General features: G+C 46.3%; 1 protein-coding gene across 6 annotated transcripts; it reads right to left on the reverse strand.

Annotated features, from left to right (window-relative positions):
• Window positions 1-17: 17 nt before the first annotated feature.
• LOC102092411 (uncharacterized) lies at window positions 18-17312 on the reverse strand. Of its 6 annotated transcripts, none has more exons than XM_021288558.2 (9): window positions 17103-17276; window positions 11578-11686; window positions 9816-10072; window positions 5273-5457; window positions 4413-4724; window positions 4092-4238; window positions 3274-3381; window positions 2943-2975; window positions 18-1981 (listed from the first exon to the last, which is right to left on the reverse strand). In XM_021288558.2, exons 4-9 carry the CDS (start codon window positions 5334-5336, stop codon window positions 1977-1979), a joined length of 669 nt encoding a protein of 222 aa, XP_021144233.2. In that variant the 5' UTR covers window positions 5337-5457; window positions 9816-10072; window positions 11578-11686; window positions 17103-17276; the 3' UTR covers window positions 18-1976. The 6 variants fall into 6 exon arrangements, with proteins under 6 accessions (XP_021144233.2, XP_021144232.2, XP_064890784.1 ...); XM_021288557.2 differs by having other exon boundaries at window positions 17085-17276; XM_065034712.1 differs by lacking the exons at window positions 11578-11686; window positions 17103-17276 and adding an exon at window positions 10223-10367.
• Window positions 17313-18578: the final 1266 nt, after the last annotated feature.

The raw sequence follows: 18578 nt of genomic DNA on the forward strand, positions 1-18578 counted from the left end.
ATATGATCAACATAGGGTTGCCAATGAATGGCCAGTTTTTAATTTGATGCTTTATTGTGAGTAGTATAATAACACAAACCAAGAATAATTAAAATGAAATTACAACTGTCAAATCATGGCAGTTGGTGAATCAGACTGTCTAGTACTTTCACTGGGTTTTTATTTCATAAACAGATATTTACCTGGATAGATTTACTTGTGAAAATTCACAGAAAACCACACAATTCAGTTGCTTAGAGCAAACACTCTAGATCTATAAAGCTATTTCTGACACGTTTTCCTGAGATGGGGGAAGTCTGATGAATGGTATTTACCAGCACAGCACAACTCAGGAGGATCAAAGGGAAACAGTTGGTAGTGATGCCTCTGAATATCACATCTGCATAATCACCAGGAGGAAGAAGAGATCTCAAGGGCAGCGTGCTTGAGTGAGCCAGAAGGATCGAGCTGTGACTTGTGTCTGATGGCTGATTTAGCCAAGTAACCGTCCCGGGGCAGAGGTGGCTGTATAACATTTCTTTGCAAAACATATCCAGCTCTCTGGCCCCAACTGGTGTTAAAGAGCAGAAATTAAATCTGCACATCATTAAACCTGATCCCTCAAGTTAATACAATGTGAGTTCTCAAATAACACTGGAAGTTTCAGCCAAAGGTTTATGAGTAAGTAAACTATGTAAAAAAGATTCAGCAAGTATTCGTACTGTTTCATGGATCTGCTTTTCCAGTTGTGCTGCTGATGATTTTTGCTCAAAAGCCTGACACTAGATTAGGTCTAATAAGAAATTGTGAGGATTTATTCAAATCAAGCGTGAATGATGAATCATTTGAAGATGATATACAGCCTGTGAACTACCAAATGGGGATCCCTGCCGTGCAGCATCCATCACAAACTGGCTGCATGCAGGATACCTAAACCTATCTTCAGGTGCAGAAATACTGTAGTCTTTTCTGACAAAGATACAGAGCCGGTATGTCAATATGTTTTCCTATCCACTGGAGTTACTGCTGAAAGTGTCCTACACTAAAATTGCCAGTATTATGACCTAATTTGTGAGGGAGACTTATATGATCCTTCTGTTCAGCCTGGGAGGGGACTATGGCCTCCACGACCCAACGCCGTTTCTGAGGGAGCTGGATAGAGCCCTCCTGTTCACCCTTGCACAGGAACGAACACCCAGAGGAGACGTCCTCAACCTGCAGGTGGTTGTAAGTTCAAGTGTCTGTTCAAAAGGCCAAACCCCTCTAATTCAACAAACCAGTCACACGAACAAAATGCTTTTTTGGATCTAGGGACCACCTGGGAGTTAGAAAAACGAAAGCCTGTGGACATGCTATTGCGTTACAAAATGGAAGACACAAAGTGAGCACCTGTCTGAGGGTTCAACACATCCTTCCTGAGCAAAGATAAAGTTCTGTGAAGAATTTCAGATGAACTGATAGTTTCAGTCATGAAAACCATTGAGAGAATTCAGCTGGTTTAAACCTGAGCTGCTGAGCCAATGACACATTTTGTGATGACTGGTGTCCTCGGTGAAGCACCAGGGGAGGACGGGAGATCCAGGCAGCTCCTTGCATTGCTCATGAAGGTCTGGAGCTGCGTGACTGTGGCAATCACAGTCCTCAGTGAACACAGGGATTTGGTGAACATACACTTGTGAAAACTACCGTGAGATCCCCTATAAAATAAGTATGTGTTTATTCAGCTGAAGGCTGTATGTCATTCCTGAAGAGTATGCTGCTGGCAAAGAGGCCTGGTTTTCTCATTTGTAGGTGTTTTTCAAATGTGTGTGAGGTTTCCTGTGTCAGGAGCCCATTTGTTTTTTTTATCTGCGGAATTGAAGGCAAAGTATCTGTGAAGCCATCAAAGGCACAGGTTGATTTCAGAGAGAATCATAATCAGCTGGCTGTATGTAGGTTTGGAAATCTGAAGTGTGAAGTCCTCAGAGCAGCGACTGTCCCATCTCCTGCTGGACCTCTTACCCTGAAAGATGAAATAATTGCAGCTTCATTACCCAGCGAGTTCGTGGCATCTCTGCTGAAACCCTGCCCTGGTTGTCCTGGCCCATCAGCCTTTGGCTTAGGAGGGCTCTAGGACAGGCCTGAAATGTCACCAAGCATTACAGCACAGGGCAGGACCTCAGAAGAGCCACTAGTGGCAATCTTTTTACCTATCACATCAATATATCTATTAATGTGTCTTAATATAACAGTTGAAGTGAAACTAGCATTGTGTCAGCTTTACTGGGGTTTGCAAGAACTTATGCAACCCATATTTTTCACACTTAGCCTTGCATTTTATCTAACTGTAGATGGTCCAACATCTCAGTTTGTTCCCATTGGCTTCCTTTAGAGTTACCTGAGAGAAATAGTCACTTTGACAAAGTAATTCATCTACTTCATCTTAAAACCGTTTTAAGGTAGGATAAAACATCTTCTCAAGGCAGCTATTTCTCTCCATTTACTAGAAAGGGAACACAAGATAAAAATCTTGGGCTTTTACTAACTTCTAACCAACAAGTTAACCTTAAACAAATTCAAACTTAGAAATGCAGTTCTTAGACTCTTAGAAAGAAACGACCAACATTTGTTTCTAAAGGATAGACTCATTCAGTAATGGAGAGATGATGTCTCAGCTTCTGGCGTTACACAAGGTCCCATAAACCCTGGAGCCAAGGTGGTTATGGGATATAAGAGGGAAACTGTATGTCAGGGTCAAGGGCTGTCTGTAGAAACCTGTAAATGTCAACACGTGAGCACTAGAACCGCTGCAAGGTCATGGAGGGGCTAAAACCTATTGACTCGGACTTAATGAGGGGAGGAAATGGGCAACCACTGAACGTGGTTCTAGTAAACACATCTAGTGCTCCACTGAACACCTTTCTGCCATTAGTAATGTGATTTCATCATTTATCATAATTAAACCCCAAAAAGTCAAATCTTACCATTAAGAACCTGATGGAGCACTAAGACAGGTCCTAGGGAAAAAAATAGCAAAAAAGTACAAGCATTAGAAAGGATTTACTTAGAAGAATTAAAGCAGACTTGCCATTCTTTTTTCCTAATTCATATTTAACTGAAATTCCTGAGTAATTCACTGGTATCCATCTCAAACAGATCCACAGGCCTCCTTCAACATGAATATAATTTAGCAACCTCATAAACCATTTTATGGAAATGAGATCCAGATAGAAAACCCTGTATGCTTTTTCCACTAGCAGCACAGCCTGTAATGCACATTACCCATAGGAAACATGACATTTTGTCAGACTGTACCTTGACAATTGCGGTTCCGGACACAATACGTTGCCACTGCTGCTGAAAAAACCACCACGATCATCACTGTGGTGATGATACCAACGTTGATTGAAAATTGAGGAGCATCTGCAGAGTAGAAGAAAATAAAGAGTCCAGATGAATCAAACAGACATGCAATGCACAGAAAATAAAAGCCGTAAAAATGCTTTTAAGGGCAGCATCATCCTGGATGCTGTCTGGACAGCGTGCATTTCAGAACAAGGATCTGATAAGGTTAAGACATTCAGCTACATTATACATGCTCAGTGATGGGTTCAAATGCCACTAAGGAGATCCATTTTGACCATTTTTAAAAGACCTCAGTGCACAGGAATTTAAACATATAAAAAATTACTTGTTTCAGGCAAAGATGCTCTGTTTGTCCATAACCTGATGAAGACGACAGGGATTTCTACAGTGAAAGAAATTTGGATATAAAAATAATTGTTTGTGACAAATGTCTTCTTAGCCTGGAGGTAAAGTCTCATTTATCCTTTACTAGTAAGTGGAATTCTTGGAAACATGTTACACAGCCTTTACATACCACCCTCTCTCAGTGTCCCTATATCTACAGCTATATAGATATACCTAAGGATATACTTGTGGCACTGGGCACACACACGGGCTAGGGGAGAGCCTCTGAATTTGGATGGCTAGAGCATGTTTGTGTCCAAGGTATGAACGTGCAATACAACCACTCTCCCTCCACGTAAAACTCTGTTCACATTGAACTCTCTGGGCAAAACCCTCTCAAAGCAAAGGACGAACAAACACGTGAAGAGATGAATCTAGATTACCCTCCTCAGGGACGTCGGCTGTTGATTTTCTGGCTTTCTTAGCTAATATTTCGTCGTAGCACTCCAAGGAAGGGCTGGGCACTGAGAGGTTTGTCTCTGCTACACAGCACGTTTTAATGGTGTTATCCCCCATGTTTTCTGAGGAAACTGAAAGAGAAAAGTTTCAATTATAAATAAGGATCACTTATAAGATCTACAATCAAGGGTTAAACATGTTAAAGATGTTAATAGGTTAATAAAGTCTGCCCAAATATGAGAGTTAAGTTTCAAAACCAGAAATGCTTTCCATACGTTGACAGGCAGGCTCCCAGCAGAGCATACCTCCAGAATTCAGGATGCCACATGAGTCTCCCATTCCTTCAGCTTTCTCCCAGACGATGGCATAAATTCCTCCAGGAGAAGTATTTTCTTGCTGAAAGCACATAAGGATTTGTGTTTCAGTGGTCACCAGCTGAATTATTTCATTTGAAAATGTGTCATTTTGTGTTTCACCAATTTTTACAAAGTCTTCGTAGTTGGATGATTTGCAGATGTGGCTCTCACAGTCTTTACAGTGGTAGACGGTCACGTATGTTTTGCTGAAGGAAGAGACTTGTGCGCCCTCCACAGGGTTGTTACTGGGCATGGCAAGATCTAAATGAGAAAACAAAGAAAAAATATTTTCTACCAGTTTTCTCCCCAGATTTTTAGTGTTAGAGAATGGGATGAGTTTTGGTGGACAAACCCAGTCATGGCTTAGGAAACACTGTCTGCCAATGGGCAATTTTTATATGGTAGTGAGCCCAGTCCCCAAAATAATTTTTGGGGTAGAAATGCAACATAATTCCCCCACTGCTGCCACTGGAGTTTTAACTAGGAAGCTGGCAGCTTGGCAGGTGAGTTGAAAGCCATTTCTGTTGTTGTTGAGGTCCTCTGCCCAGACAGGCTCAGATGAACTGCCTGGGAAAGAGCCAGTCCTATGAGAGAGGACTCACCTCTGACTTCACACAGACCCAAAAAGTTACGCTTCCCACGTCAGGTCATTGGAGCAGCTCAAATGAATCAACCTTCACCTTCTTAATTTCTTTTCTCACCATTGTGGCTTTGTGTTCTTTGTTTTAACTGGACACAGCCGAGCTTTCCAACAACAGTTGAAAAGTTTTGATCAGTGAAAAGCAGTGAGAGCAAACAAGGAGACTCACTTGGACGGGGAGCTGCAGTGGTCAGAAGCAGGAAACACAACAGCGTGAAGTGGGGAGAGTCCATCAGGCTGCCCTGGGTGCTCAGCTCCAGCAGTGTTGGGTGCTCAGCTCCAGCAGCGTTGGGTGCTCTCCTAGATCCCCAGATCCCAGGGCAGGCTCACCAGGCTCTTCCCTCAGTCATCTCCCTGTTTGGACATTAAACATAGTGTTTAGAATCCATTATCTTTATCCAATCAAAAAGAAAACAACTTCCATGCCAAGTGCATCAGCCTTCTTCTTGCCAAGCACAGGCAAATAATGCTTGTGTTGCTCAGCTGCTACTGCGCTCTGGGATGGCTTTTGCAAATGTCAAAATCGCACCCCGTTCCCGCTCTGTGTCAATCACAGCAGAAGACACATGGACTTCCTGCACGGGAAGGGAAATTCCTCCTGAGGCTGCTGGGCAGGAGGCTCCATGTCCAGCATCTCCAGGGTCCCCAGGGCAGCGGCCCTGCACACATCACTCAGTGCTGCACGCAACAAATCACGTTTTCTCTTGCTATCGCTTCCAAAATACACAAAAAAATAGACAAGGGAGATGTTTTGCACTGAATGAGTGTTTTGTTTGGCCTAAGAGGAAATATTTACTGTCAAACTGAATTTTATTTTTAATTTAGAAGACCTGATGGGACATATCTGTTCAAATTCAGTGAACCAACAAACACCTGGGACTTCTTTTCAAAAAATCTCTTGGATTTAGTCAGAAATTCAACCTCAATCACTTCAAAGAAAATATCATGAATTTGTGAAGTATGTTTTAGTAAAACACAAGTTTCACTTTCCAAAGGAGAAAATAAAATAATCTGGAAAATTCTACTTTCCTTACTAGCCTAGCTCAGGAAAACACAAACTGCTCTGCCCTCAGGAGCTTTTCATTAGAAGCCTTGATTAAAACAACTTTTCTTTGCTATGTCACTACCCAAGAACTACCTTGAGGAAGTTTCCAATTTAATTATGCCTTAATCCCTAATAACACATTAATTCTTCTGCAGAAATTAACCATTGCTTATCTCTCATGATCTGTGTTAGTCTGGAGCTGCTGAGCATCCCACCCGATTCCCAGAAACAGATGAGACAGAGGAACATGACTCACAAAAACAGCCCTTTCCAGCTGCCGACAGGCACGAGTGGCAATTTTCACAACCACCCGCAAAATTCCCCATGGAATAAAACCTGGGGCCCCTCTGCAGCACCCCAAGCTCTCAACACCCCCATGCAGGGCCCAAGCCCAGGAGATGCTGGACCAAACCGAGCTCCCAGAGCTGCTCCACACACAATGACAACAGTGTGACCCGTCCACTTCCACCCCACTCCACGGGAGGGGACAATTCTTCCACTTTACGCGCATTTCTTCTCACTGTACAATCCCACAAGAATTTCCTCTTGCCCCACCAAGTACCAGCGACACTCAGAGCACCAAATGAGTGCAGCACCTTTCCTCATCTTCCCATACATCTAAAAATAGTTCCTATCTTTTTTATTTTGGGTGGGTTTGTTTTTTTTTTTCCAAAACAGATCCGTACCATTTCACAGATTACTCACTTTACCCTCTTTCCTGCTTTCCAAAGCACCAGTTAACAATGCCAGTCCCCCAACGTGGGTGAACAGAATGCCAAGGGACCATCATCAACCTTAAAATCATAGAGTCATTTTGGCTGGAAAAGACCTTTAAGATCATTGAGTCCAACCATTAATCTCACACTGCCAGGTCCACCACTAAACCATGTCCCTAAGCACTTCATCTATACATCTTAAATACCTCCAGCATAAAATACTTCCTCATCCTCCTTGGATCATATTCACCAGCCTGATGCAGTTCTCATAGACCAGCTGCAGCACATCTGGCAGAGTTATTTGCCCAGAGGTTAAGAACAATAAGTGTTGCTTTGGTTTGTTTTGTTTTTCTGCAGTAGTTTTCAGCCTGAGATCTATAACTTCTGTTCTTGTTCATTCTGTTTTCTCTTCTCGTTTGTGGCTTTCTTGCCTCATCCTTTCACCTCCTCTCATTCTGCTCCAACATCTCCCTTCCTCTTCTCTCTGGTGACATTCCTTCCTACTCCTGCTCTTCATTTTCAAAAGCCAGAACACTTCACCAAACCTCTGTCCCCACCCACTGGTCTACCTGAGAATTCTCTTTTTTGGCAGATTTCTGAGAGTCTTCAGCTGTCTTGGCCACCTCCTGCCATCAGTTTTAAACTTACTTTAACAATAAACCACTCAAATCTAAAATGAAACATGCTTTTTAGATAGCAAATTCTTTTCATCAAGTTTTTTGCCTTCTTGCCTTTATTTTCAAGACCTTACTTACTTTTCAGAGCTACAGAAGCTGTCCACACAGCTATAATAAAGCAAAACTGGACCCTAAAAGCTGCAAGCAGAAGATAAGAAAGATAAGAAAATTATAGATACAAAAAGATAAGAAGATAAGAAAAGTAACAACCAGGTGGATTTGGACCTTTCACCGAACACCAATCATCCATACCCAGCTGATGAGCTTTGCCCCAGGTCAGACCTGACCCCATGAACAAGCCAACCTAGGATCACTATCAGGAGGGAGTGAATTTAAGAAACAGAAAGTTGTAAAGCCTTAACAATGTATTTTAGTTTTGTTTTTGAAAGGATCTCTTTGAGGAAAAAACACTACCTGAAACTCTCTTGCTTTTCCTTCTCCCACAACTTCATAGCAAACACAACTCAATAAACAACACCAATATTTACCAAGACAAGAAAGGAGTGCCAGTCATAATGCAATAGCATCATTGCCACCAGAGGAAAGGTCCTGTCTCGAAGTTAAAAGCTAACAGCCTGGAGTACTCTGGTTAGACACCTGCATTTTCCTACGCCAGCCCAAGTTAAACCAGCTCCCTGCCTTTCCAGGGGGACCAACCCCTGGCCCGGCTCAGCCCAGGCTGCCGCCTCCGTGGGGACTCCGTGGGGACGTCGTGGTGACCAGTGCTGAGCTGCGGCGGGACGTCACACAAGTCCCGGCCATGGGAGGTGGCAGAGCGAGGCCATTGTCCTGGGGTGGGATGTTCTTCCCTCTCCAACCCACCGTGAAGTGCAGCCGTGAGCATGGGAGATCCAACGCTATTCATAGAATCATTTCAGTTGGAAGAGACCCTCAGGATCATCAGGTCCCACCGTTCTGCAGCTGCATACACGGCATTTCCCTGTCCCTTCTCTCTCTGCCTGGCGGGCTATAGCTTCATGAGCATTTTAGTGTATGTCTTTTATGGACAAGAAGAACTGTCTTGGTGGAATAACACAATGTATTTTAAGGAAAGACCTGGCTGATCACCCAAGTATCCTGTGGAGAAAACTTAACTTTCAGTTTGAAGAAAATCATACTATTGGAGGAAATAAGGAAGGAACAAAATCAAAACCAAAGAATTTCAGAAGATCGTACAGATTTCATTTTCTGCTCCAAGATCTTTCCCGGAAAAGGTGTAGAATTTACATAAGAGCTAATTTTTGTATTGCTTTCAGTTCCAGTTTGACCTTCTTGATCTGCTGAATACCACCCCCAACGAGCTTTTGCAATTAAAAAATACATAAGTAAACAATGTCCCAGGCAAAGATCAAACAGCTACTTCCAGAGGAAGCCTATGAGTGCTGCTTGTTTCCTCGGTGCCAACAAGCCAGTGCAGAAAGCAATCACAGGGCACTGCTTGAGCTGAGACATCTGCAAAATCCCGAGAGCTCAGTATATGGCTTCCCAGCAACTGCTCTTAAAAATTTTCCTCTCTAACCATTAGAAAACACTAGGAACATTTTGTTTTCTGCTTGAAGGCAAGTAGAACGAGCTGTTTCACTGGTTTAATTTATTTTCTCTTAAAACAAATGTCCCTCTTGACTGATGCTTTCTGTTTTGTTTCTCTGTTTTGTTTTATTCTGAACCCGCAGCCACCAGGACCCCCACAGGTCCCTTTGCCACAAGGAAAACAATGTCTAGCTTGAGTAACAGCTTCTCACTGAAAAGGAGGAGAGTTGCAAAGATTTCTACTGCAACCCTCCTGGCAAAGTATCCTTATTTGTGAATGTGACAGCATGGCAATTTTGGAAAACGAGATATCAGCAAAACATGCTAAGGAATTATGATAAAAAAATAAAGGTTAATTGCACGTGGGAAAAATTATTTTGGAATTAGAAGAAGATGAAAATGCTCTAATAGATTTATTCTATTACTTCTGTGGTCACTCACAGTCATCTAAAAGGGCACCACTTAATGAAGCTGCTGGGATTTTGCATTCACACAAGCAATGGGAAATCAGTGCAGAACTGGCAGTCAGGGCTGTAAAAAGCGCTGTTATACATTCAGCAGGATCACGCACACAAGTAATACACATTCTTCCTTACGGAGAAAATGTGAAACATGCTAATCGTTTCCCTTCTGCAGCAGACTTTTTTAATGATGCCTACTTGAAAAGAGAGAACAGCAACAATTTCTAAGAGAAAAATCTGGCTGTAAGACAGGACCCCTCCGGCAAGAAGACAGCGTGAGTACCTCAGAGTCAGTTGTGCCGGAGGAAGCTTCTGTTCCCTTCCCCTGTCCATGCACCCGAACAGCCTTTCCAGCTCCCAGTTCATTCAGCTTCTCCTCCAGAGCCCTGCGCGGGAGATGCAGAAGCCACTTGGATCCCAGAGGAACAGGCGCAGCAGCAGCTTCTCCCTTCTTTACAAAGCAACTGCATTTTCGCTTTCACTTCTCACGGAGCACAGGGCAGCACGATGCAGACAAGGTGAGCTCATGGGACTGTGCAGCTGGAAAGCATGAGAAAAAAATTAACTACACTTCCTAGAAAACCTCTCAGGAACCTGCTTGTGGGTATCTGGGTTGTAAATCTGTCTCTCTGTGTCTTGCAACAGTGATGGGAATGGGCTCAATTTAAGATCTGCTCCTGAGTCTCCTACCAAATTGCCATGCAAGAGATCCCAGCGCAGTATCTCTGACTTGAGCTCAGCTTATTCCCTGGCAGGGATCAGCGATCATGAGCTATCAAGAAGTTGTTCCAAAAATCAATATCGTTATAATAAGCCAGTCCCAGCCCAGCTGCACAGCTTGTGTTGGAGATCTTTCTTCTTTAATTTCCTCAGGGATAAGGTCTTCCACATTCATCTTAAGACACGTTGCTCTCTGAGAAAAGCATGAAAGTCCAGTTGTGCAACACATTTCCCACTTGTTAAAGATTTCTTTCTCCAGCGGTCTGAGTCTCCAGCTCCTGGGCAGCAAGGCCACCCATCCATAAACTGCTCAAAATAAGTCGCTGGGACAGTCTTTAGGAGGGACACCATCCACCCTGCCCTGCACGTCAGAGTTAGATGGGACTACAAGAAAATAAAGTGAGGGGCAGAGATCTACAGGGCTATAAGTGTTGGACTGATGAAATTATACACCACAGGATGCACAGCCAGTACCGAACAAGAGCTTTTAGCACACAAAAAATATCACCTCCTGCATATAGTTTGTCCTGGAAGCTGGGATTTTGCCTATGGCAAATCGGTTTTTGTCTCAAAAACCCAGAGAAAGTCAAAGAAGTGGTGTGACATTCAGGGTAGGTGGCAGAACTGATGGCACAGGAGGAGAAGCCCATCAAGCTGGTTTGGGAATTGGTGGCCAAAACCTGCTGCTGGGTCGGTGTAGGTGCCTGAAACAAAAGAGCTGCACAGTACTGAAGAATAAACAGCACCTCACAGTAGATTAAAAAAGTGATGAACCTCATCTCAAAACCAGGGAAGAGTCAGGAGACCAAAATCCCACATTGCAACCTGCTACTAAGAGATAGCTGCAGGAAGAGTCATTCCTGTTCCCAGCACCCGCATAAACAGACCTGAACAAAATGAGGAAACACTTTTAAGTCTGTTGTCATAACGAACAAAGAAATTATTGCTTCCTTGTTCTTTCCAAGTCCAGGATACAGAGAAGTACTTTCGTTTCTGCATTTGCTCAGAAATGTTTCCTATCAAAATAATTTCTCAGAACGTGAGAGCTGTAGTCAGAGAGTGGCTGCGAGGCGACGGCAGAGGCTGCACATCCCAGGACGACTGGCACGGCCGGAGGGATAACGTAATCCTCTTCTTGTCCCTCCAAAATGGGGCTAAGCTCAATGCACAGTCAGAACGCTGCAGAATAAGCTTAAGCAAACTAACTTTTAAATTGTATTCTATTATTTTAGCTGTATTCTTTTGATTTAGTAACTTGGTTTAGCATGAGTAGAGTGGCCAGGCCTGCTGGAATTCCAGGCCACACGCTGTGAACCCATCCTAACCTGGTTGCTTGGTGATGGCAGAGCCGTGAAGACCAGTACCGGGAGATAAAGAGGCAACGCTGTCAGCAGAGGCTGCAAAACCATCAGGATAAGGACAGGAAAAAGCCGCCTGGAGGACAGAGAAAGATAATCCAATAAGAAACGAAAAAGCCCCAGACCCAGAGTTACCACTGTACCAAAAGGTGCATGGATAGCATGTGAAGGACACATGAAGAGTGGGTGCAGAGATTGTGACAGTTTAACAGCCCAACCCTCTTTTGTCTGAGGGTCCCTCCTCTTGAGAGACACCCAGTCCAGATTCTTTGCTGTATCTTTCATTTTTTTATGTTATTTTTTTTAAGTGCAGATGTCTGAGACTATGCTACAGGAAACCTAGGGCCAAGAATGTTTCTCTAACAAAAGAACACCTATATGGGAAAGGCTCCAGAATTTACCGTGGATGGGATTACATATGCACATATTATGGAGTATGGTGAGAATTCACTGGCTGCTGCTGGCAGCGTTGAGTTGCTCAGCTCGCCCCAAGCTGGTGCATCGCACATTGCATCTTCCCCTGCCATCTGAAACAACCCAGAGTGCCTCCTTGAAAAATAACTTTGAATCATAGAGTCGTTCTGGTTGGAAAAGACCTTTAAGAACATCGAGTCCAACTGCCATCCTCACACCGCCAAGTCCATCTCTAACCTATGTCCATAAGAACCTCATTTCTGTGTCTTAAACTCTCCAGGGATGGTGACTCCACCACTGCCCTGGGCAGCCTGTTCCAGTGCCCCACAGCCCTTTCCAGGAAGAAATTCATCCTAATATCCAATGTAAACCTCCCCTGGTGCAACTTGAGGCTATTTCCTCTTGTTCTATCATTTGTTATTAATACTTGGGAGCAGAGCCCGACCCCCCCGGCTCCAAGCTCCTTTCAGGCAGTTCAGAGATCAGGTCTCCCCTCAGCTCCTATTCTCCAGCTGAACCCCCAGGTCCCTCAGCTGCTTCCAAGCACACTTGCTGCCATAGAAGATGGCTCATAACTTGCCATTATAGAAGAAAAACAAGTCTGATGATGCAGTCTTCAAGTCAATCAGTTAATAAAGAAAATAAAAGCAGCCCTGTACGTGGTGTTTACCCCGAGTGCGTTGCACCAGCTGTACTCTGACATGCAGATAAGGGAGATAACACCTCATAACACCATGACACAACACCTCGTGACTTAACACCTCTACCGTGGAGTAGGTAGAACTATGACCGTGACACAAGTCTGAGCTGCTGCTATTGCCACGTGTAATCGCAGTCCCACGTACCGCAGCCCACAGCATCTCCATTGGGAGACAATGGCCCTGTTGCCCCCCCGTGAATCCACACATACCCTCCTTCTCTGCTATATCATCTGTTGATCCCATTTCCAGGTTGCAAGGGGTCTCAAAGAACACGGGAAGGAGAGAGGCACTGCAGCTCCCCGCTTCTGAGCTGAATCCCCACGAGCTTCAAGAACAGGTTTTGAGCCACGTGCACTATTGCCCTGGGCTGCCTGGCTCAGATATGGCCTTGGGGACACCAGGAGACGAGTGTACGTGCTAGTGCTGGGTGGACAGTATGTTGGAGCTTTCCGAACACTTTGGCTGCTCCAAGCACCCCTCAGCTGTGAGGGACTCCAGATGAACCCTGTTACTCACTAGACAAGAATTGCTTTTTTTAAATTATTTTTTTAATTCGGGAAACAATGACGGTTATTTCCAAACTCCACATCTTTGCAAAGTGGACCACTGAGAAAAACAGTTGTCCAGCACTGTTATAATGTGTGATGCAAATAGGTCAAGGGAACAAGTTGTACCTAAGGAATATAGCAGCAAAGAGGCACATTTGGCTTTTTTAGACCTCTGGAGGATTTAACAGTTTGAGGAATTGCATAACAGGACTAAACTCTTCACTCAAATCCAGCCCGTCTCCATAGCAGCTGTGTTCAAGTTCTAGCGCAAGCTGTCAGTTCAAAGTACATCAATATACTGAGAACCTGACTCAAAATTTTGATTTTTGACTTATCTCATATTTCACAGAAAAAGTTAATTTCCAAGTAAAAAAAAAAATTGGTAATACCCATCCACACAACTGCTTCTTCAAATTAGGCTCTTCCTATTGAGTTCCTCTGGCCCTGTTTTCATGTGTTTTTTCATTTTCACTGTTCCCTGTGAGCGATACCCAATTCCTCAAACGTCTGTTCTCTACAAGCAGGGGACAGATGTCTGAGGGAAACATACATTGCCTACACTACAATTTCCAGGAACAGGCAGAGAATTTCAGTATCCAATAACTGTTTTGAGTATTTTATTTTAGTTTATACAGATAGATCTTGCACTTCATCCTTTGACTATAAATTAACTATGGGATAAATAGAAAAAAATATAATGTCTTCAGTGAGTAATCTCCCCTCCTCATCACCCAGAAATAAACTTTAGGAATTCATTTTGCTTTGTGGGCTGCAGAACCATCTTGTCTTGCATTTTTTGACAAGAGACCTTCTGGAAATAAGATCACAAACAGCATGTCCTGCATCTGCTAAAGCATTTGTAAAACCTCAGGTACCTGTAATGGCTGACCCTCAGCCTACTCCTGCATATCCACCAATTTCAGTCAAAGACAACATTTTCAAGTTAGTTACACAATTCTTTCCTCAAAGCCCAACCAACTAACTTTATGTATGAAGGACAGACAGTTGTATTCTGCTTTACTGATGTCACTACTATCCTGGTCCTTATTAGACTATTCATACTGCAATAATCCTAGAAATTCAACTTCTTAATGAAGCTTCAATTTGACTTCCACAATAACCTCCAACATGAACTTTCTCCTATGGCTGAGGAATCTTCTCCCTGACACCACAAAACCCCTTTCCTTTAACCCAGAAACACCAGCCCAGAATAATAACATTAAACAGAACTTCACCCAGAAAACCAACATGAGAAATGAACCAGAAGACATGAGATAAAAATAGAATACTATGGATACAGAAGAACCGGGAATTCTTCTTAGGCATATGCCTGACAACAGTAGTGTTTTGGACTTCCTTTTTGCTTCAGAGAACGATCACTTGTTTTTTATATATCTTATTCCATGTTCCAGGAAATCAAGAGAGTGTTGATAAGGCCCATGGATCTATCCCAAGTCTCAGCATTAACAGTTACAGTCTCATTATATTATTGGTCTTGTGTGTTTTGCCACTGGTTTTGGTTTCCAAATCTTACTTATCTACAAAACCTTCACTTTCATGTTTGCAAGGGACTTCCCTGCTCATCTGGTACATTAAGAAAATAGCAAACAAAGTTGTTTATAATTATGACAATCAATGTCGCATCATCCGAACACAAGGTCTTGTGATGCCAGCGCCACCACCCCGGGGACGCAGCCAGGGTCCCCTGGCACCCAGGCCAGCACCTCAGGGCTGGAGCCAGGATCAGCTGGGACCCACACGACCACCCCAAGGGTGCAGCCTGGGTCCCCCGGCTCCCAAGCCCATCCAGACCTCCTGCAATTAATCAACACCCCGACAGCCGGGCAGGACGGGGGTCCCAGCCCAGGTCCCACCGCCCCCCGGCACTGTGCAGGCAGCAGCTGCAATGAATGGTGATGGGCAACCAAGCCCTGGTATGGTCTGAGTGGGGGGGCCCTGGGACAGGATGGCAGAAAGCCCCCCTGTGTTTGCTTTTTCAGGAGGAAAAATTAGTGCTGAGAAGGTGCTTTGGGGGGGCCCAGGTGGACCCAGTGGTGTCCAGGGTCCCCCCAGAGGGGTAAGTGGGAGCACTGGGAGCAAACCAGTGGGCACCAGGGCAGAGCCAGCAAAGGCCCATCCTGCACCACTGGGGGGGTGAGGTGTCATTGGGCTTAAAAAACACCCCCAGGGACTAACTGGGGGGACGGGGTGAGGGGGCAACCAGGGGGCTGTGCAAGAAGCCGGGGTGACTGTCAGCAGCCGGAGGAGGGGAGCACTTTGCTCTGGGTGATGCAATGAGGTTTGGGGGGATCCAGAACTGGGGGGACACAGCAGCTTCGTGCCTGAACCTCGGGCACCCACAGCCACCATGTTGCAGCACTTCACAGTTAGGAGACAGCACCACAAAGTTCTGGTTGACGGTGGTCACATCCACACCCCTCGGCTGACAGACAGCACCCTCATTTAATGAAACACCTCAGACCAGAGAAGCTTCTAGACCACTGACCATATATGGGCCCAACTCGGATTCCATTGGGCTTTAAAAGGAGCCTGTGGGACCTTCTCATGCTTCTTTTTTGGGCAGTGGGAATGGAGTTTTGTCCTCAGACTGTGGACCCTGCAGGAGTTCCCTGGACAGAGACCCCCCCGCTACCCCCGGGTGAGTGGTTGTATCTTCTGGGGACCCTGCAGAGCCCCCAGCTTTCGTGAGTGGGTGATGTCCCTTTGGAATTGTTATTTAAGGGACGGATGAGCACAGCTCAGATTCAGCTAGGGTACCTCTGTGCCTTTATTTTTTGTTATTTCCCCACCTTCCTTTTCCTGCCGAGCGGACAGAGGGGTGTGGGTGAGTGTGCTTAGGGAACCCCTCCTATTCAGCAGCCAGTTCCATGCTGCTGCTCCTTCTCTGTGTATTTATATACGTTAGATATACAACTTCCTAAAACGGGGGAGGTCGGGGGAAGAGCGGCTGGAGGCTCCGGGCCGCGCCTGCCACCTCCAGCCCGCACAACTTCGCCCGAGGCTCGCGCACCGCCGCACCGGCCATGTTGGGCGCGGGCGGTGAAGCCGCCGCACTGAGGCCGTGCCTCATACCGCCGGTGAGGAGGAGCTGATCGCGCTGTGAGCCGCCCTCGGGGTGCGGGTGGTGCACCCCCTAAGGAAGGCGAGTTTACGCCCTTGTGAGGCTTTCTCTTCGGGTACCGGCACCGTTCGGCACAGTTTGGGCTGATAACGTGTCTGTCGCTGTGCGGGGACAGCGTGGCTGCTGTGCCCTCACCTAAGATGGCGGCGGGGGCGGTCTCTTCCCCCCGGACAAGATGGCGGCCGCGGGGAGCCCCGCTCCGGCCGGGTGGCGGAGCTCGTTTGGCTGGGTGAGGGGAGAGGCCTTCCCCCTCTTGACTCCCTGCCTCACAGGAGGCCCTCTTACCCTTTTCCAAAGCTTCCCGTCCCTTTTCAGCACCCCCGCTCCTTCCCCAGCGAGAGGGAACCCCCTCTGCCCGCTTATCCCCAAATCTTAGGGTCACTTGTCCCCTGGTGCCTGAGTTGCCTCTGGGTGAGCGTGGGGTGGGTTTGGGTCGGGCTGAGCCGAGGTCTGGCTCCCGGGGGGTTGCTCTGCAGGGAACACCCCCGCCTCAGGAGCGCTGCTGCTCCGGTTTATTTTCTTATTTCCCGCCCCTTAACACTGTGCCACAGTAGTGGAGCAGCAGACTGCGGGTACCAAAGGGTTCCCCTCCTCCTGCCCACCCCTTAAGGGGCGGTAATCATAGTGGGGAGTAAGAAAAGGATGCTACAGAAGCTGTCATTGCCTTACAAATCTGTTTTTTCTCACTTCAGAGCTCCGCCGGGGCTGCACGACTCTCTGGCGATGAACGCAGCCAGAAGCGGCTACCGGGTCTTCTCGGCCAACTCCACGGCAGCCTGCACCGAGCTGGCCAAGAGGATCACGGAGTAAGTTCCTTCTCTTCCAAGTTTCTTTTCCCCTCCCCGAGCAGCAGGATCTGTGCAGAGTGGCTGCAGAGGCTCCTGGTGTCCCCCCGCCTTCCCAAGCCAAAGGCGTCTGCTGCACACACCGTTGCTGGGGAGGTTTTGCACTGAGAGTGTTGAGCAGCTCTGCCTTTCTTTTCCACAGTGCTGATGATCCCTCCTGGTAAAAGAGTTGGAGCCAGCGATGAAAACTGACTGCTTTCCGCCTTTTGAGTCTCTGACACCCATTTTGATGCTGGGAAGGCCGGATTGCAGTAAAGGCTGTAAGTTTAGGGGAGGTGCAGCGGTACAGGCAGCGAGCCCTGTGTGCGCCTTAGGCTGGGGACCAGCAGGGGTTTGTCCCCTGCAAATGTCTTCACAGCCCTGCAGAGGTTCCAGATGCCTTTCCTGGAGGCTTTTGAAGGGGGTGAGGAGGTGAGGGGTGCTTAGCTGGCTGGGAGTTTTACCCCACCATGGCATCATTTGTATTGGAAGGCTGTGTGTGGAAGGGACCCCCCCTTCTGGCTGTCTGTGCCTGGGGACCGTGATGTCCCGTCCTGTGGTAGATGGCTGAGGGTGTCACCACCTGGAAGAGCGGTGGAAGAGCTTCAGGGGCAGGTCCAGGAGAAGGAGCTGCCACCAGAGGGTGACGATGGCACTGGGATTAGGAAGTGAGTGCGATGGGGACAGCGGTGGCTTTGGCGCAACACTGGTCCTCTTCCTGCTGGCTATCCCAGCTCGTGCTGGTGTGGTACCCTGGTGTGGGAGCAATGTGGGCTGTGCCCTGTGGGGATGCTGAGTGTAGGAAACAATTACTTTACAAATATAATAGGCCCAGGCAGGATCTCTCAGCAAAGCATTTTAATAACGATTTTGCAAGACCGCGTGTTCTACCTAAAGGTAGGCACACCTAATAGGTCAAAAAGCCCCTGTTTATGTCGCCCCAAAATCCCAGCCGCAATTTCCCTCCCCTGTTCCCCATTGGTTGGGTACTTCAGGGTTTACAGACTATTCTGACGAACACAATACCCCTGCCCTTATAATTCTATTTAAGATACAGATTCCTGGTACTTCAGCTACACTTCTCCCTAAATGAACTTATCAACGCAGGTATTGGTATATATACAGGCGTCAGTACGTATTACGGGAAGAGACTGTAAGAACTCATAGTCCGATGTCTCTCGGTCCTTCCCCCCTGCTGGCGTCAGGTGCCAGGTTCTCAATTATGTAAAAACAACAGTTCTTCCTTAAATGTTCCTTACACTGAGCAAGTGGCGGTGCCTTCTGCTCCTGCCAGCAGCAGCTTCCCAGCAATAGAGGCAGCACGGTGAGGGGGCACATG

This window comes from Columba livia, chromosome 18, assembly GCF_036013475.1.
Source record: "Columba livia isolate bColLiv1 breed racing homer chromosome 18, bColLiv1.pat.W.v2, whole genome shotgun sequence".
Taxonomy (NCBI): Eukaryota; Metazoa; Chordata; class Aves; order Columbiformes; family Columbidae; genus Columba; species Columba livia.